Source organism: Eleginops maclovinus, chromosome 7 (genome assembly GCF_036324505.1).
Source record: "Eleginops maclovinus isolate JMC-PN-2008 ecotype Puerto Natales chromosome 7, JC_Emac_rtc_rv5, whole genome shotgun sequence".
Classification (NCBI taxonomy): Eukaryota; Metazoa; Chordata; class Actinopteri; order Perciformes; family Eleginopidae; genus Eleginops; species Eleginops maclovinus.
This window is the reverse complement of record NC_086355.1, coordinates 9440767-9461565: the sequence shown is the minus strand read 5'-3', so window position 1 is coordinate 9461565 and position 20799 is coordinate 9440767. Positions and strand designations below refer to the sequence as shown.

Genomic DNA, 20799 nt, shown 5'->3' with positions numbered 1-20799 from the left:
TCTGTAGGCAGAGCCTTAGTGTGAAGGATAATACTTTTATATGGCGAGGAAAAAGAACAGCAGCAAACAGTTTTTAAGCATTTTATTAAGCTTCAACAAAAAACATTTAATCTAACAAATATACATTTCAGTTGCTTTCCCCGTCTTCCCTTTGGATCCCTCACATGGAACAAGAAGCGTTACTTCAGTGATGACCTACAGTACAGTGTATGCTACCTGAACGCCACTGCAGTGAAGAACAGAGGTTAAAAAAACACCTGCTTGGAGTTGAAAAACAGTCGTGGTCACATGCACCACTAATTATTGTGAAATGGTAATGTACCTGAATGTCATTTAAAAAAGGCAGAAGGTACTGTGACTAAAAATATTTACATTCACTTGACACGGAGCTAGCGGTTCATTCATTGCATAGACTTTCGGCTTTCAGTAAGACAGCACATCTGCATAGCAACAGTGGTAAACTTTGTCGATTTACCGGAGGACATGTGACAGAGGAAAATGTGGCTGCATTAAATTATTTTTTTATCAAAAAATAAATATACAGTGTGCAGAAGTATTTAAATATATACACAAATTACAAAACATGTTCATCTTTACAGTGTAAAAAAAATGAAAGACATGAACGATTCAGAAAAAAAATCCCTGATCAGAAAATGAACAAAAAAATCGACAAAATTCAGGTTAAACCTTTCTGCAAAAATCATACAAAATTCACCATGAGTCACGAGTAACTTTCATCATCGATCCAAGTCGTCAGCCACTGCTTCTTTTCCAAAGGATCAGGCTTGACTTTTTCATCTTTATACTCAGGAGGAGTTTCCTTTCTGATCCGCACTGCATGGTAACGAGGGACGCTGTCTTCTTGCTTGGAGCGTTTGAAGAACCCACACTGGAAAGGGAGATGAAAAACATAATGCATCACTAAAACTGAAGAAAGGTCAGAAATATTCAAGCACACTGTAAACAACAAGAGGAGAGATGTGCAGAATGTTAAGCATGCTTTGCAGTTTTAATGGTACATTCAAACGGCCAAGCAGTAATAGGGGTGTCAGCGAAAGCACCTGCAGAGCAGAACATTTGTTAAACAATATTAAGCCTGTTGGTAGGAATATGCATGAGTTGCTGGCAAAATTCAGAGACACATATTGTACAATCAGACTCCTTAATCCCACTATCCAATATTTCTCGTATTTAGAGTAAACGTTTTTTTTCTAATGCGAATGTTCTCAGTACAATATGTGTCTGATTGAATTTTTCTACATGAAGTCAGCTGATTTGACTGGAAAGTGAGTTCATGATTAGTGATCACACTCCATGCTGACAGCTAGTTTTTACCCCTGTTCAGAGAGTTTAAATCAGGCCTCAGCAGAGAGCTTGTCTTTGTCAGAGGGCTGAACATGGATCTCTGCCTTGTGATATGCGGCATCGTGTTCGTCTTTAGTTGGTCTCTTGAAGAAACCACACTGAGGGGGGCAAGGGGGATGATGTGTTAAGACAAACTGGAACACTGATTATGGTCAATACACAAAAGGAAATACATTTCCCTAACATAACACTTGTCTAATTGACTTAGAGAGGTACATAGTACACTACTTATCTAATATAATAACTTAAGTGTCCATTGTGGATGGCCAAATGGCCCCTGAAAACAACTAAATATTACTTCCCTATTTGCAGAACATCTACAGAATATTGTAACCTACAGGATAATTATAAATGTGTTTTCATCATCATTATTATTATTATTATCATTATAAACACAAACAAGGCATGTAGTCAAGTACCAAAAGTCAAATTAGGGTTAAGTCTTGAAAGGTCAAAAATAGTGGTAAGACCAGTTTGAAATGAGGCCCTCAAAATACTTATTTTGATTAATATAAATATGGAAATGTCTTCATAATAATATTAACCTAAAAAAGCCAAAAGTACTACACGTTTTAAACCCATAACCTGCCAAAAATACAAACCAAGGGGATTAAATGAATATTCAAATTTGTCTTTTTACAATTTACAATATCTTTTACTGTTAGACTACACATTTTCTGATCTGATATCAGTAAAGGGCACATCCTGTATCATTTAAAAGTGATGTCATGTGGATGTCATTTCTATGTGTCTCACCTTCCAGAGCAGGAACACCAACAGAGCTAAAATCAAGATGCCGGCCAGAACAGCCACCAGTATGATCCACCAGGGAACTCCAGTAAACTGCGCTACTGCACCTTCAGGGGACACTGCCAGTATCACCTGCAATAAAACACCAAAACAAGGAAATCAGAAAAAGTACCGATGAGCTAGGACCAAGATAAACACTTTGTTGTTATCTGTTGAGCTGCTTACATCAGTGTGAGGAGTTTTCAGGATCATGTTCTTGGCCTGAGTCTGAAGGACGAGCGAAGCCCTCACAATGATGTGCATGTTTGGGACAGAAGCGTAATCCTGAGTGGAAACAAAAACAGCTGCTCAGGTAAAATAGTCCTACAAAATCACAGATTAAAAATATGAAAAACAATTCAAACAAAATGTACCTCAATAAAGGTTGAGTTCCAGAGACGAGACCTCAGCTCAACTGTTGTACCGTCTAGGCCCTGCAGGGGGCAGTGCAGCTCCACGCAACTGATCCCACTGGCCTGGTCACAGGTCTGTGAGGAGAGGTGATACCATCAATCACAACCCTTAGAAACAAACCCCTTACTTAAGTTAACACCACACTGTAAACATACTGGATTGTTTGGTTTGTCATCATTCTGAAAACAGTGATAAATGATAATTAAAATTAAATAAAAGCATCAAATCCGACCACATTAGAGATGCTAGAACCAGGACGTGTTACTTATAAAACTTAGTAATTGGAAATACATTTTCTGTCAATGTTAATCCATTCATGTACTAACAGTTTCAGCTGTACTTGTGTATAATTTGTAAAGTAGTTTAATTTATATCAAAACATCATATCTTATAAGTATAATGAAGATATTAAAATTGGATTATAAAGAAAATGTTATCTAAAATTTGAATTTTAGTGCAGTACTTAATATGCGTAATTAGTTTCATTACACAGCTTTCTTCTTTGATATTAAAATACATTTATACTCACCAAAACCTTTGTCTTGTCTGACAGGGAAGACATTTTAGCTACTTTTTTTCTTTCTCGAATTTCACGTTTTGTCCTTGAAGAGGTCTCCTGTAAACACATGTTTTCTCATTCATTCAAAGTGGAAATATACTGTGCAGGTTTCCTTTTATGGCTGTCTTCTGGCCATGGTTGATTTCAATATAAAAGTTTAAAAATAACCTACCTGGATTTGTTTGAGAGAGTTGATTTCAGTCTTTGGGGTGCAGAAGACGTCTTCCGGTCCTGAAGCAGTGACCTTCACCAGGTAAAGAAGCCATTTACCGTCTTTGTTCAGTTTGGGCCACTGAATGTTAAGTGAGGCTTTGACAGAAGACTTCCACAAGTTGTTTACCTGAAGGAGAAATCAATATGTTACAATTTAATTTGCAAAGAATATGACAGCAGTGATTAAAATGCAAGATACACGTCAGATAAAGAAACGTACTCTGAATTTATAAGTTACCAAACTTCCAATCTCTTCCTCTTTCTTCATGGCACTTTCACCTTTTACAACACCTCCGAATGAGACCTGATTAGGGCTGGCTTCCCTGATGAAAACAAGAACAAGTCTTTGTTTCACTTCATGTTGGAAGCACTGGAAGGTCACTGTCAGTGAAAAAAAATAGTTTAACACTTACCCAGTGACCGACAATGGAAATTCAATGATTACTTTAGCCTTCACTTTAACAGGGACAATATTTTCTTGCACACTCGTCCTGAAGGAAAAAACAAAACAATAGGCCTACAATTAGTTTTATTAAGGTCAAAGGCACCTTGTCTCAAAATACAGAACCGAAAAACATGTAGCAGAAGTCTTTACGTTTGGAGCTGCAGGTTGATGTCAATCTCTGTTGTCTCAAGAGTCATCGCCGCAGTGCTCAGGATTATGTAAAATTTAGCCTGGGGACAAAATAAGGAATCAAATAAAACGTTTTCTTACATATAAAGGACAGTGAGTAAGTGGCAGGATGAAGAAGGGAGACATGTACAGTACCTCTGAGCCCCTCTTAAAAGGATTCCCCAGCTCACAGTCTGCCTGAGAGCCGTTCTGATTGACTGTACAGATGATCGACTTATCCGTCTGCAAAAGAACACAATGTTAATTAAAAACATTTCATTTACTGTGACAGCTGGCAGGTATTAGGCTACTTAGAATTACTTACATTTATAGTATGACATGTCAATGGCTGTCAATTGGTTGAGTTATGTCCAAAACTATTGAATTGAGTATGTGATAGTATTTTATGCAACCAGTCCACATGTTGATATTGTAACCATCATGTGCTAACATACGAACATGATATATAACATGGTGGGTATCAAACCTCCATACCGTCTGGCAACAATCAAAATCTTGCCTTTAGCAGCAAGTATTGCAAATGATCATTAGTTATTGAATGTTGCCATTGACAGATGCGACATTTTATCTTATGTGTAGTTATCATTGCACCCACATGGGATCGCTAGTGTTTCTCTACCCTTAAGGGGTGGAAAGTAACCCAAAAAAGGCACTCATCGTTACTCAAACAAAGTAGTTTTCTGTGTATAACATTTTAGTAATTATAATACAACCCATCCTATTTTGTCATTTAAAGTATTGAACTGTGCTACATCTCAAGTCAAATAGGCCTGTTACAGAGTAAAACATATTTTTTATAAAGACATTAGTAAAAACGAATTTGATGTCGCACCCGGTCGGTATGCCAGGTGTTCCAAATCAAACACATCCATGTTGTTACGTCACCAGCAGGTGCATTCTCGGTGTGGCTAACACCGGTAAATATGCTAACATGCTGAATGCTAACATAACGTGCTTGTTGTGGTCGATCCTGATCCTACAGGTGATTTCTGCTTCTACCGAGAAACCGTTCTGTTATGAGAGCTGCGTTTTTGACTGCAGAGGCCAAACTAACTCTTAAATGTTAGGATACTTTTTTCAGGCTGAGTGGACTGACAAGATATGCACTGAGAATGGACGACGAGACACATTGAACCCGGAGCAGATGAGGAGGATTGTGAGAGTGAAATTCAAACCAGTGAGTACACAACACACTTCCTTAATAGATAAGATAGCGTTGTGTGCTCTATGGATGCATGTGTTGCCAAAACTGCTGCTCTCAGTTTGCTTTAATGCAGCGGTTCCCAAACTTTTTTTGCGACGCACCCCCTTCTACGTCCCAACCGGGTTGACTCACCCCCCCGTAGAAGAAGACAGCTCTTCTTCTACGTTTCTATCTAAAACTAATAAATTATAGTTTTTTTATTTAAAATAAAAGGGATTACAAAGGAAATGTTTATTGTTCCTGTTTTTTTATTGTAGCCTATGGAAAAATCCCACTTAAAAAACAACACTGTAATATTTTTACACCAGACCCTTACATGTTTAATCTCGCGCACCCCCACACTTAGGGAATCCCTGCTTTAATGTGTTTTTTTGGCTGCTGCTGTTTTTATTCTTTATACATCTCTGTGTTTCTGCCTTGGTAACGTTTTTCTGTGCTGTTAAATGTCAGGTTATACAAGGCTTGTTGCACCCATTAGGGTGTATCTTGTTCTTGTCGGTCATTTTTGTTTGGTTGTTTTAGTTTTTTGCTTTATTGTTGTTATTCAAGTTACCATTTGAACCATGGTACCATAGGCCCAATTAAAAGGCTATTTTTTGATTTCCTGTTGATGCTACCTTTGTCCAGCAGTGGCTCAGTCAGTAGGGGCTTGGACTGGGAATCGTTGGGTCGCCGGTTCAAGTACCCAAACAGACTTGAAAAAATATGGAAAGTGGACTGCTACTTGGAGAGGTCCCAGTTCACCTCCTAGGCCCTGCTGTGGTGCCCTTGAGCAAGGCACCGGACACCTCCAATCCCCCCTCCCCATTGCTCCCCAGGCGCTGCACAATAGCTGCTAGTACTAGGATGGGTTAAATGCAGAGGACACATTTCACTGTGTGTGCTCTGCTGTGTGCATGTATGTGACTAATAAAGAGGGTTTCATCCTCCGATTCTATCTATCTATCTTGTGGTCTTATGTTGTTCTTACATTTGTGGGGTCTTCCTTATGATCATTGTTATCATCCTTAAATACATGATTTATTTATCCTCCAGCCTCCTTTTACTTTCATAGTTGGCATCCAGAAACATTTACTCTGAGAGGACATTTTAACTGAAGTATGTTTTGCTTTTATCAAAGTGATTCTACATGCTGTTGATCACAAAAGTCCTGTCATTATTTGTAGTTCAGTATAATATTCTAGTTCTCCCTCCATCCCTGGTCATGTTTACCGTAGTATGATCTGTCCGGACTCCAGAATATGACAGAGTATCTGGGAAAGTCCCCACCAGCTTTGCCTCATAAGCATCATCTTCATTCATGTTGCTGACTGTGACACGCAGGGCCAACTCCTTCTTCTCGTAATTCAGATGAAACACAGGGACCTTGTTCTTGCTGTAAACAACACAAACATTTCAGCTGACTTCAGTACAGTTCAGTTGAGTTTTTGAATAAAAAGCACATTACTATACAGTATATACGCCGCTTAAAAGCAGGTTATAATGCACATTTTATCTAACCATCTCCCACTTGCACATCCAGGAGAAACGTATCAACATAGAGGAGCATCAAAATCATGCTCCTGGTGAACTTGAATCGTTTTTTGGCTCTGGGTTTGTAGTTTGCGCCTCCTATTTTATGTGCTTGACAATTGTTGTACTGTTTCTCTGTCTGAACTTGTATCTGGTTGTGCTTTCATATCAGTGTTGGTGGAGCACTAAATCTCCCCCATACAGCATACAGTTTTGTTGCCCAAAAACCAAAACAAAGAGCCCTTTGTGGCAGAGCTGGTTGTTAACTGTCATTGTAATTGTCAGTGCAAGCCTTGCTTTAACTTTACTTTATTTTAATCAATGCTTTTTTTAAGTGGTTGTTCTAAGCATATTTAAGGGATGCATGTTAACCTCGTTTTAAGACAGTTTTAGGATCACATTTCACTCACATGGGTAATGGAGAGTACACTTCAAGGTTGCTTTGTTTGTAGAACAATTGGTACTCCATCTTTAGGTTACTCCGGCAAATATTATCACTTCCACATCCCTCTTTCACAAAGTTGACCTGAAGTAACAACAAATAACAAAACCATAAAGAAACTGTGCTCCACTGTGGAAAATATTGTCATTTGTGAATATTTACCTCAATGATCTCTTTGCTCGGTTGAGAGGAGTCTAATATAGGCATGAGTTGAGGCAGGCCATTTCTTGACTTCAGTCGTTTAGTACCCACAATCTCTGCAGACACCTCAATGGGAATGCTACGCAATTTGTCCTTGATGTTGTCCTGTGCACATCACAAACAGACACATAAGTATGGAGCATTGTAGCATCTTTCTTTGTTTTGTTAAGTATACTATACTACTCAACACCACTCAGTACTTCACTTTATGCTTTGCTGTAGGCATGTTTTAAAATTCTAAATATTTTCTGTGGCTCCTCAGTGCTGCCTGAAAACTTTTTAATTTTAAGGTTGGAAAAATGGGTGAAAAATATTCTGTGGTTTTTACTGTCATAGCAAACCATGTTGCATACATTCAGAAAAAATGACTTGCTCAACCCCACAAAATGCATTTGCTTGATAAATTAATACATTGATTATTTATTTTGTCTTCATGTGTCAGAAAAACATTTTTTGATTTTCTAAGCATTTATTTGGAAATTGGAAAACCCAATGATATTTAGTCATCGCATAAAAGAAATACATACTCAAACCAGAAAACTCAAACCAGAAACGTTTGGAATTTGTACTTGAAAAATACCTGAATTTATCGATTGATTAGTAAAATAGTTGAATTGTATGTTGATAGACAGATTAACACAATCTTTGGGCTTTATAATGCATGTGGTAAAGGATTTAAGAAGTTAAGTGTTTCACATGTCTCACCTTTAGCTTGGCTGTTATCTTGATGCACGATTTCTGGTTTTGGCCGCGGAGGTCCAAGGTGCCGTTAAAGTGGTAGTCTGTTTCAGTTCTTGATTTGTTGAGGAACATCACTCTGGAAATTAGCCCATGTTTCCTGCGTTCTCCGTCTGCCTCGACAGAATAGCCGATAACTGCAGGAGTGAGGAGAGCATATGTTTAAGAACAACTGAAAAAATATTGGAATTGTGAAAAAAACATTTATATATAATTTATATTTTTATTTTCACTTACTTAGTTTGGGGTTGTAAGATGCAGGGTTTGCTTTGTAGGCAAAGCACATGTCCACATCAAAGCTGAGGATAAAACATTAAAACAATTATTTTAATAGAGGAAGTTTTGATTCTGAGCTCTGTTGAATTGTAAGTATATTAGAAAAAACAAACCTACCAATTGCTGTTGCCACAGGTTTTGACTGTAAGGTTAATTTCCTGTGGAGATATTTTGACATCTCTCCTGATGCTAATGACTGGCCGTGCCCTGAAGAACAGAAGTTAAATGAAGTTGTAGTACCAATTATTTGGGTTCAAATTGATTTATAATGTGTAATAATTACAGCACCTGTAGATCAGAGCTGTGTCCGACAAAGAGCCTACAGCCAAGTCTGGATAGGAGTTACTGTCCAAGTCCATGTTTCCTGCCAGAGAATATCCAAAGAGTCGCATGCTGTGCTGTTTTCCTGAAAGGACCTGGAATAAAGGAGCAATGGTTTAAGAAAGTGTTACCATTGTTCAGTAAATTTAAACAGTAACACAATAGTAAAATTCTACTTCTTTAGTATTGGGAACAAAACTGAGTTTCAGACTTTTGACGGTGAGTAAAAAAGTCTAGGTTTTAGAGCAAAACTGTATCAAGATAAATTAAAAATAGTCTATTGAACATCATAAGAAATATCTTTTTGCAAGCCCCTGTTCACAGAAAGGTCAAGCAAAATGGTTGTCTTGAACATTTGAAAAGTTTCTTATCACGTTCAAATCTGCAATAACTCACTTTCTGCCCAGTTGGGGGCACTAATAATTAACATTTCAAATGCATTAGAAAATGTGTCAGTTTTAAAAAGGGTAACCAAATGATTTAATAAACGCATCGTAAATGTATTTATTTATGCTGCATTTTATGATAATTTAGAAATCGGGAATGGAAAAGGGGGGTTGATGACATGCAGCTGGAATCACACCCAGTTATATGGCATGGTGCTGTAACCAGTGGGCTTATAAGGCGCTTCAATTACAGACACTTTAAACAAAGCTTGACAAACCGACCTGTGCTGGGCTGGTTTTGATTCCTTGTGCAGAGCCATGATAAATGTAGACCTTTCCTGCACCGCCGTCATCATACGGAGCTCCAATGGCAATATCTGTATCAGGGAGAAAGGAAAAAAACAGTTTACTTGACAATTTAAGAAAACGAAGATTAAGCTAAAAAAGGCCAGCGACATTACCTTCATACGAGTCTTGATTGATGTCTCCAATGTTCTCCACCGCCAATCCAAACATTGAGTCTTTGGTCCCGTTTAGACGGACAGGAGTGATTCTGTCCCACCATCCCGCCTGGTTGATGTAGATGTAAACGGCTCCTCCAATGTCTCTGTCCTTCATGTAGAACTGAGGGGCTCCAACAACGATGTCCTGCCATCTAAATTGCGTGGTCACATTTTTGGAAACGTCATACAGGATATAAAACTCTTTGCTACAGAACATGACCTCTTAAATCTAAATCCCAAACAAACATTGAAAATTATACATGAAACAAATAACATACCATTATAAAAATGTACCTTTTTAAGGAAATATATTATACTAATACAGAAAAAAGTTTCTTACCCATCACCGTTCAGGTCCACCACAGCCAGGTCGTATCCAAAGGAGGATGCGAGTCCTGGCCCATACAGAATGTGCTCCTCCAAAAGTCTGGCAGAGGCTTCGTTATCTTTCCTCAGCAGGACCACAGCTCCACTGTGATTGGCTCTGGGGGCTCCAGCCACCACCGTCAGGCCACGCCCCCTGGTGATGCTGTATCCCGAATCGAGTGAGAATCCTAAAGTAACAGAGATGTTGTCGGACACAATTATCTTACTTTACACTGAAGAACATTGCTGTTTTTACCCCTTTTTATCCCTAATTTGGGATAATGAGTTCCCTAGTTTTGCCATTCCCACTGTTGGCCTGGTAAGGGTGGTCTGCAGAGCACTATCAGTGAGGGAAACCCACAAAGATTCACAATGTACTCTTAAAATGTTTGCTGGTCTCAACTGTGAAATTGAAACATAAAAGATTTTCAGACACTAATGAACACGAATCTCATGTGTGAACAGTGGAAGTTACCAACCAACAGGATGCAAGTGCATGTCATACAACCACATCTGTTTATTAGCAAGCCACTCACCGAGGTAGCTGTTGGCAGGTACTGGCACAAATTCTGGTCTCAAGTCACTTTCACCTCCAATTTCATACGGGCCGTCATCATACACTCCCATCTCCAGCAAAGTGTTGTTCTTTTGCTCCACTCGGACAACACCTGCAGAAATGTTCAGTTCAGAATAAAATAAACTGAGGGATAACATCTGTTACTTTTCAAACAGAATTAGAAACTTAAGGTTTTGGTGTGTTTTGACTAGTGACCTTTCCAGTTGTAAGCTCCTGGTGCTCCGAACACAACGTAGTGGTAATCCTTAGTGAAGGTGGCAGCTAAACCCTGCTGGCATGATCCGAACATCTCATGTCCTCTGGCTCTGCCCTCACAGAATTTCCAGTTTCCTCCGTCCTCATCAGAGTACGAGTCGATGGTCAGGTCCTGACTCAGGACGTAACAGCGTCCGGTGATGTCCCGCGACTCCTGAGGGGTGTTCGCATACAAGCGCCTCTGATAGCGATGAGCACAAGTCTGAAATCACAGAATAAAGGTTGAGGTCGAGTTCATACTTTTAATAAGGTAACACCAAACCAGGACTGTAATCGTTCTGTATTTAAAATGTCAGAAAATAGTAATAACATTTCCATCTTAGTTCTTCAATGTCAAAGGTGATTTTTTAAAACACCTTTTTAATTTAAATGTGAAACCCGAAGATATTTAATGTATAAAGTAGAGAATAGCATTGCCATTCGAAATATACCAGGTCAAAACAGGATTTTCTGATGTATTTGAGTTGGTCTTTGGTTCAGACGGTCAGTTTGACTCACCACAATCTTTCCCCCCGGCCCCTGGCTCTGGACCGTCACCCCCATCCACTGATTCTCCTTGATCTCAACATTGACATGCTCTTTAAAAATGTAGCAAAACGAGAAAAACATGTCAGCACTGTATATTTGAAACTTGACTTTTGAAATCAGTACTGTATTTGCAGACAGACAGATGAACTCACCTTCACTATCAAATTCGATGCGCTCACATTTATTGGACTGAGTGATTTCACATTTATAAAGGCCTCCTGTGATGTTGGCTGTCTGTTTTCCCAAAGCTCTGGCTCTGGGTGCTCCTATCAGCAGCCTGAAGGAAAACAAAAAAATAATACATTCCAACTTTTATTTTCTGGAGCATTTTAAGATTAACAATAGTACTGAGGTTTACTTCTTGATAGGAACATCTCATCACCCTCACCAGCTACGCCTGTAGTAAGTTTTCTTTCCACATTTCTGAGATGCCGAGCAGCAGCTTGTTACATTTATTACATGTATGTAAGAAGATCAATAGGAACCTGTGACAGTAATGGCATTTCCTGTCTAGAACAAGGTTAAAATATGCTGTCTCTTAAGTTTGTTTCAAAGTTGAGAATTGGTTTCACTTCCTCATTGCTCTGCCAGTCTATGCAAGGCAATTTCTACGAAAAAGCCATTGACAGTAAAAGTTGACATTTGTGTTGGCTGGACCTTCTTCTCCTATTGTATTACATGTAGCTTACTGTGCGGCAAATATGTCTATAACTATAACTGCCAGTAACAACAGGAATAGGAACAAAAGGGTAGGTTTTTTCTTACTTCCATACCCTCTCTCTGTTTCCTGACTGTGTCTACTACACTATCAGAAAAGTCTTAATGACGGGCAAAATAGTGTTTGAAAAAAAGTATATATGATGAATGAAAGGAACAACATGGATCTTTTGGACAGAAGATGTAAAGGCGTAAAAGCTTCTACTGTATGCGAGACAGTGAGGGATCTGTTGAATGAGTGTGTGTGTGTGTGTTCAGCTCTGTTAGCCTGTAATGATAATTCCTACAACCTCATGTTTTGCAGGTATATTTACTATCTTATAATTTTTTCATCCTTCTATCCAGAGAAATGTACTGGAAAAAGCATGTTTTAGGAAGTGATTCAAAAGGTGATCTTAACATAAAAAGCACAAGTGCATTTGTATATTGAATTCTTCACAGTAACTATGTTTCAGCATGTTCAGCCTGTGAAAAGCTGATTGTGTGCAAAGAGCTGTTGTATTTTAGGATAAGGAACAAAATGTTGGTATGGCACAGTGGACTATTGTCCTTTCACTTCAGCAGAGGGGGTTAGTCATCCGGTTGCGAAGTTGAAGAATGCAAATTTGCATTTTTACATCCTTTAGAGCTCAACTTGGTCACACTATCAGGCAAATATCACCTTGGTTGTACATAGTTAGGGCCTGTGGGACTTAATTATGCATTTCATGTGCAAATCTTCCTAATTGTAAGCTCTAACACCACCGCAGTTTCCCTTGAGAGCTCCATAGTATGTGGCAAAGCTCACGAGGTGAAGAGATAAAAACCAAAACGCAGTTATATTTCCTGTCAGTGACAACTCCTGTACAGCCTGACAACAGAGACGTAAGATTTGAACACTAGTTTAATTGCCAAATCTGCACAAATAACAGTTTTTATCACTGTATGAAATGTCCTAGAAAGTGAACTGGGGAACAAATACAAAAAATGGCACGTCACACTGATAAGCTGTATTACCATGTTTGAGTTGACAAGTCTACTTAATGTGTAGGAATTTTGTTAAGGGACAAATAGGAAGACCTCTCCACCCTTTACTCCTCCCTGTGACTCTGCAGTTCCCTCAGTAACCTATTGATCTGTGGGCCGGCCCCGTGGCTCTTCATTTGTTAAACAAGGACTCTCCTGAGGAGGTCTGATGTGAGACTGAAGACCAAACTGCTATTCCTCTCTTTAAACAAAGCCAAGTGAAATGCAAATACAAACAAGAGCCTTTACAAAGTGGACATTTCAGCTTTAGTGCTACAAACTGCAGGAACATTAGATAGATTGATGATGCTGTTCTTTTAAATGAGATACATCTAATAATATCATCTTTGTTGTATATTTTGCACTGCGATCTACACAATAAATCATCTACCATTTGGACAATCATTGATATTTTTAGTTTTTTTTTTCCCAAAAGTACTTAAGATTTTCTGTTCCCAGCTTCCTAAAAGTCAGGATTCGATGCTTTTCTTTGTCATATAATATCTTTGGTTTTGGATTGTAAATGTAAAGTAGGAAAACGTCTTCAGCTTAACAGCATAGCATCTCTGGAAAGTTACATTTATAGAATTTAGCAAGTAACCAAGGGATAACACTGAAGATTACATGTTCACGCCGTTTAGCAGACTACTACTCCTCTACTAATTTTTTTGTATTTTATCCTATCTTTTTCCTGCAGCAGGATAAAATAATGCAATGTTTGCTTGCAGATCGAAGGATAGATAAATTAGCATTGAAAGCTAGCATCAGTCTGTACTCTCTACAGAAAACGCACACTACATCTGCACTGTACAGAGCCTTAATGCAGTGTCAGCCTGGCTACAGTCAAAAACCCCATCCCATCATGCAGCGTGTTTTCAGTGCCGTGTAAATCCCTCACACTGACTGGTGTGGGTTTACATACAGTGATCTCACTGGCCTGTGTTAACAGATGTGGTCAAGTGCTGCTACAGCTGTGCACTCGAAAGACACAAGAAGTGCTGCAGCTGTTCTAACTGTTTCAGTTTACACACACAAACACACACTTTGATGGTGCTGACCTGTGATTTGCTGGGTACACATCCCAGGAGATAGCATGAATATTCAACACAAAGGAATCTATACAAAGTAAAGAAACAAGTGTAAAACCAAAACTTAAATGCCTGTTTTAACCATGTTTATTAACCATATTTTGAGCAACATTTTGACTGGAATGTCTCGAGCGCAGATTCACGCGTTTAATCTATCAGGTTACATGTGCACAGATGGCCGTGCATGTCCAGTCAAATACCCATTCTCTCTGGTTTCATTCAGAGGATGTTATATCCACATCATTAACCCAACACATTATTCATGGAGGGTTCACCCAGTTGCCTCTTTGCAAGATTATATTCAGTCGGATTTTTCTTCCACTAATCGCAAACCTTTTTTTTTAAGGAAGACATAACAAACCCATTAGGACTGAGACAGGTTGTGCTGTCCATGAACCCATTAGGGGAACAACGTGGAGAGAGTTGCATGATTTGTTGTAAGCAATATGGATAACAAATAACTTGAATCACTAGAATCACTTTTTTCCTTATTGCAGTAAAGCTCAGATAGGGCCAGTGTAGAAGAATTTAATCTATTTAGTCAGACATGATGCTCACAAAACACTCAAAAGAACCCTTCGCTTCACACACGATTCATTAAAGCCGCATTAATGTAAGCAGTGAATGCGTGTAGAGTTTTACATCTGCTGGTGACCATCAGAAAAGTATAAAACAGATGCAGTGTGTGACGCATATCTGGCTTCAATGTGCTCACAGCTAATAGTTAAACAGGGCTGGTCAAAACCCACTCCTGTGTTCTCTACTGAGCTGGCTGATAATCTCAGGGTCACATGAGGATGTGGAGTTGAGATCATGGCCGAGGAGCTGCTGTCGGTAATAATAACTTGCACGTGGATGCTTCTTAAACACAGACTCAATGTGCTTTCAACCAGGATGTGGGTATGTAGTTGATTGTTCAGTCGTAGAAATTACAGAAATAAGAAAGACTTATAGGAAACTATTTCTGATTCATCCTAGAGTCACTTTTTAAGCATTTATGCCATCTTCATGCCTTCTCTAATTTGAGTAAATTGATTTTGTTTCTTTTTATTGTATAGTGTGATCATGATATGAGTAGTTTCTCAGTTTGGGACTTTAAGTCAAATAACAAGAACATTTGATAGAGTCACTTCAGGTTCCAGGAGATTTTGACAGTTATTTTTTCACAATTTCCAGACCAGAAGTTAGTTGAAACTATAGTTTTTCTTTGATAGTTAACTAAGGTTTCCATAGAGCCCAAGGTGACTTCTAGTTAATCTGTCCGAGCAAATTCTTGAACTGGGAGCTCTTCTTTTTGCATTTTTACATTTCAATACTGTTGGAAATGTATTTCTTTCTATCAAGTCACTATTGGTGCTGTCAATCCCTTTTATATTAAGCTAACTTAACACTAACAATGCAATGATTGTGTTTGTTCCTGTTTTTAATAAGCAGCTTTTGCAGATGTTAGATTTCTCTAAAACTGTAGCAGCTCCCTCATGGATCAGTTTGTAAGCAAGGTGAATCTTCACCCTCCTCTTACTTTACTGGGTGAAAAGCAACTATCAGGCCAGTGTCACATTTCGAGTCCCTGTTTGCTCAACAAATATTACTTTCACTTTCTTTACACTTGTCAATTCAAATATAAAAGTGGCTTTTTTATGGAGGCTAGGCTTCTTTTCAAAAGAGGAATGTGTATTAAAAACATTCACTACACCATGAACTTCTGTCGCACAATAATCAAATCACTTCTTAGATAAAATTCCACACGTTAAACCCACTCTATGTGATCTTTGGGAAATCTCTCCAGGTTCGGCTATCAGCGCTTCTTATCCATGCTGGGTGTTTCTCAACATGCTGCTGCAGGGTCACGCCTTGCTAACCAGCGGATAACTATCTTGCATGCAGCCTCACGCTGGTCGCAGGCTTTGACATGCCACCCCCTCTCACTACCCCTCTCACTTTACCCCCTCACACTTTGCGTGGCAGGTTGTCCAGACAGGCTCACTACTCTGATGTCTGTGCTGCCCCCACAGGGCGTGCCAAAGGAACTTACTTACTGTATACATAGCAGAATCAGGAATCCCTGAAATGCTGCTTTGCAGTTTAACCACTGCTTTCTCTTATTTTGGCACAAGCTGAAAACTGAACTCTTGTCCTGTATCATTTCCGCATTTGTTTCAGAATTTGCATTTCTGAAACAGGACGCTTTGGTTAACTTGTCATTCACATCCTTCCTCAGCATTGTTCATGAATCACAATTTAGAGATAAAACTGGTGTGTGGAAATACACCTGCTTAGTCTGTATAATGTTTTACAGAGCAATACCGCAATAAGCACCACTCACAGGAGATTACTGAATAACAGGAATAATGTTAATGCAACACTTTCACAGAACAACCTTGGAAAAAGCTGGTGGCAACCTTACAGCTCTCCTCTCTCTTCTGTTGGACCTTACTTACATGCACATTTGCATCACAGTTATAACCATTGTTTATTCCTGTGTTGTCTTTTGGCTTCCTACCAATTTATATTCAAAGCACCACAGGGAAACCTCTTTTGAAAATGAGAACAAAACACGACAAGAAACACTATGGGCTCTGGTAGTCAGGTCACTTTCTTAAGTTGTAGCATGCCTGACATCACTCAAGTGTATGAAATCAGTTTATCACTCGTGAAGTTAGAATCCCTACATCAACAAGAAGTTTACTTTCTAGAATAAGCTTAATTTAGACCTTAATTAATAAGGTGGAGGATCTTTAAAAGTTAGGATTTACTTCAGTGAGTATTAAAATGAACATGTATGTCCCGTTAACAGGTGCACTTTTAAAAGCTCAATCACAGACAGATGAATGCAAACAACGCGGCAGAGATCTCTACAATTAAAGAAACACTCACATTCTTGTGTCCGGGTTGAGTTGCCGGTGCATGGCGAGAGAAAACCCGAACAGGCTCCCGGGCTCTCCGTCTTTCCTGATGACATGAGTGGTGTCCAGGTTGAAGGCGAGCACCAAAGTTGGTTCCAGCAAATGATAATAAAATAAAAGTGCAACATAAGCAGCGGAGGGTCCTCCCTGCAGCAGCATCATAGTGCGGTCCAGGTGTGTCCAGTAGTCCGAAGTTAAGAGCCCCTGACCCCGCGGCTACTCTCCTCTCTGTCGGGTGTCTGACTGTAGTCTGCTGCTGCGCGTCACCCTCCGGGTGGTGAACCCCTTCACGGCGCCCCCTGCGGCCAACAGGGGAAGTGAGTGCAGTTTAAATTCATTTGTTTTCCACCATATAAATTCGAGGAATGATTGATTTGAAAGCAAGAAATACCAGGGATAACCATTCACTCATTCATCTTTGGTCTAATATACCCAAGGGTAAGGATGTTAACACAGCTGGATAATAAATAAAAACATGTGTATGTCGATGTTAGACACTTTAGGTTAGCCAGAAATTAATTGCGTTTTATTAATTAATCTTTATAATCTGGATTTTCACATTGTTTTTGTGTGTGAATGGATTGGGTGATGCAATTTTTAATGTTTGAAAACCAGCTTGCATACTTTTTCCCAGCAGACAGTTTGACTTGATTGTTGTGGTGTTATTAATGATATAAACATAGAGCAATAAAGTAGCTTTATTCTAATCTTTTCATCATTGTTATCATCTACACCCGTGTTTTCTGAGTGTGACATTGTTTAATGTACTGTAAAAATATTACAGTGGGACATTTACCACCTGAGACACAAATAATGTATTTTGAATAGAATTAAAATTACTATTCCTAAAGGCAACAATTATAAAAGGCTATGATCTGCAATACAGTTTTAATGACAGACCCAAGGACACAGTAACTGGGTTGTTTTTGCTGTTTTAGGCTGGAATTGAACAGCAAGTGTTTCAGTCAGCTGGACAAACAAACCTCCAAAATTCAGCCAGAGAAACAGACAACCTGCTGTAGGTCACTTAAAGGCTAAACTATCATTAGAAGCATTTGCATTTCAACCACTATCAGCTTTTGATGGGAAAAAATCCTTATTTCGATTTAATCAAAAATGCTTTATTGGTCTCTCAACGCAAGACAAGTAATTGTGTAATCAGAAATACAAAGTCAATTCATTTATGCTCACAAAAAGTAAAGTATGATACATTTGTTAAAATACATAAACAATGACTAATAGCAGCAACATCTAACACACGTCAAAGTGTAAAAGGTCCAAAGTGCCAGTGCATTTATCAGTCTGTATACAAGGTACACTTGACTGTGAGACGACTTGAACATAGGCAATATATTCTGGTATGGGCGTCGGTCATCTATCCAAGATAAACTGGATCAATTATTAATGCATGTAGCATCAATAACACCTGCTAAGGACCATGTTCATTAATAATTAATCACTTTAAAGAAAAGGTTTTGTGGTTTTGTGTTCATGAAACACATGTAAGGGATCTGATTTAATACAGATTTAATTTCAGAAGCTCATCTTTTTGACGGTGTTGTGTTCATCCCGGGTTTTAAAATCTTTCACAAACAGCACCACAAACTCCTTATCCTCTTCGTAGTTCTTGAAAAACTGGCATTTAATAGGTTTAATGTTTCCACCCACCAGCAGCAGTGATATGAGCCGACAGCTTTGATATAATCAACCTGCAGGAAACATAAAACAGCTTCTTTGTATCACCCGCTCACTTTTATCAATGTATCTGCCCCTGTTTGATGCTGGTGTGAAGTTTGAACCGGCCTGGGCCACAATCCCTCAGCAGAACACAACACAATGTGGGCATTGTTCAAGTTGGTAAGTGTGTTTCTGTATGGGTGTGTGTTGGAAGGCAGTGGCAAAGGGGGTGCGTTTGGGTCTTAACCACATTCCTAATTGCAGCAAATGACTCGGGAGATGTGAGATATGTGAATGGCATCTCTGTTGCTGTGGGTTTGGTGGCAGATGCATCTGCCTCAAAACCTCACAAGCTTCTTCACTGATGTTTCTCGTCCGCCTTACTGGTTTCTCATTAATGGAAAGGAATTATTTCATTAATAAAAATATGTTTACCCTCATTCATACAACCAGGCTTCTCTCTTTCTGTCAGTTTAAGCGCTGTGTATTGCTGTTGTATAACTTGTATGAATTCCTATCATAAGTCCACATCACATTGTACATCAAGTACTGTGCAGTATCCTGAATCCAGAGCTAGTTCTTAATCTTTAATCATTACATTTTAAGTTGTAGTGTTTTAAATCTGCAGCTAACAAACATGATTTGAAGCCTGGAGTACATGAACACAGTCATGCTTTGTATTCCTTCGTATTCACCCAGTAATTGGTTTGTATTATAATGAAAAGTGTTTCGATCAACTGAAATAATATCTCTAAACCTAATTAAATATTAATTAGACAATACTTAACACTGATTGCATCATTATTCTGGATAGTCCACAGGCAATTTTTATGAGCAAAACAAAATCATGCTTTTATATGGACAGATACACATCATACCTTGGATGCTATGGCACAACCTAATACATTGCATTTATATTAATTCTTATAGGAAAAGATTATTTAATTTGCATACATTTATGCTTGCAACACTATAAATCCCTGTTGGCCCTACTACTTTCTATTGATAGCTCTAAATAAATTCCTTGATAAGCTACTTGAGTTTGGTCGGATTTCGTCTCCCTTTGAATAAAAAGGTGTGTAAATGCCTTTACCTGGTTCCTCCCAACCACACACACAGCACTTTCATGTCCACTTTGGCCCCGGGTGGTTGTGTAACCCGAGCCGCCCGGCCTCTTATTGTCTCGGGTCAGTGGGAATAGAGAAACCGGAGAGATGGTGCAGGTCGAACAGGTGGACCCCTGAAGGTGACGGGGTCTTTCTTCACAGGTTAGCTGCACTTTTGTTAGAAAAAAATGAACGATGACTTGAGAGAGGTCTGTGTGGCCCCCTGGTTAAATCACTGGTGAAGGTATTAAGTTTCATTTGTGGAAGAAGAATCAGTCCCCATCAACAGGTTTGATTATTGGCAGAAATAGGTGTAATCAACATCAATGGCTACCTCATTTGATTCAAAGTGTCAGGGGAGGCAATGTCATTTTTTAAAATAGTTTTTAAAATGTCAAAGGCTTTTTAGTTATGGAAAGCGTCTCCCCAGGGCATTTATTTTTCAACATAATGTGGTGTTGTATATTGAGATAATGTGTCCAATTGTTTTTTCCACATTATATTTGCAGAAAAGTTATAAATAAAAGTTATAACACTAGAATACTTGGTATACGGTCATTCGCTTCAGTCCAGGAGAGTCTGTTCTATATGTTCTAAGTATTGTAATCAACTTTCAAATGTTAACGCACGTTTGATCAGATTCAGTTTGATGTAAACGGGTATTTAATTTATCGTTGATAGTTGGATTTCATCGATTTGCAACGTTCATGCTCAAATTATTATATTAAATAAACTCAGAAAGTCTAAATCTGGTGAGACAGAAGGGCCAGTTTCTCACATTTCACTATGATGAAGTCGACATTACAGTGACTGGTGGAGGAAACTAAACCCGAAAGTTATGAGAGAGGCAGGGAAACATGCCCAAAATGCACAGTTGTCATTGGCATATAACCAATACAATGCAAACAGATGGATGTTGTTACTGTAAATGGAGGACGTCTGTAATACTTCAAATCTGGCCCAGTTTAATTGATAATGACATTTATACAGCACAAAGAGGCATGACAAATTGATGAG

General features: G+C 38.8%; 1 protein-coding gene across 2 annotated transcripts; it reads right to left on the bottom strand.

The window, feature by feature from the left end:
• Window positions 1–67: 67 nt before the first annotated feature.
• On the bottom strand, window positions 68–17237 carry itga6a (integrin, alpha 6a). Of its 2 annotated transcripts, XM_063887439.1 has the most exons (26): window positions 16971–17237; window positions 11436–11560; window positions 11254–11333; window positions 10696–10957; window positions 10460–10591; window positions 9898–10111; window positions 9516–9709; window positions 9337–9431; window positions 8636–8763; window positions 8465–8554; window positions 8309–8370; window positions 8039–8208; window positions 7295–7438; window positions 7101–7216; window positions 6391–6553; window positions 4110–4196; window positions 3936–4015; window positions 3754–3831; window positions 3561–3663; window positions 3300–3467; window positions 3098–3184; window positions 2529–2642; window positions 2341–2439; window positions 2122–2247; window positions 1336–1463; window positions 68–889 (listed from the first exon to the last, which is right to left on the bottom strand). In XM_063887439.1, exons 1-25 carry the CDS (start codon window positions 17159–17161, stop codon window positions 1356–1358), a joined length of 3216 nt encoding a protein of 1071 aa, XP_063743509.1. In that variant the 5' UTR covers window positions 17162–17237; the 3' UTR covers window positions 68–889; window positions 1336–1355. The 2 variants fall into 2 exon arrangements, with proteins under 2 accessions (XP_063743509.1, XP_063743508.1); XM_063887438.1 differs by lacking the exon at window positions 1336–1463.
• Window positions 17238–20799: the final 3562 nt, after the last annotated feature.

Bases quoted from the DNA above. Each gene is read 5' to 3' on its own strand.
- itga6a (XM_063887438.1), bottom strand. From the start codon at position 17,161: ATGATGCTGCTGCAGGGAGGACCCTCCGCTGCTTATGTTGCACTTTTA. The intron at 4,016-4,109 runs GTACTGTACATG...TTTTGTCCCCAG, and splicing joins CTTTTAAGAGGGGCTCAGAG to GCTAAATTTTACATAATCCT. The intron at 2,440-2,528 runs GTACATTTTGTT...GTTTCCACTCAG, and splicing joins GGAACTCAACCTTTATTGAG to GATTACGCTTCTGTCCCAAA.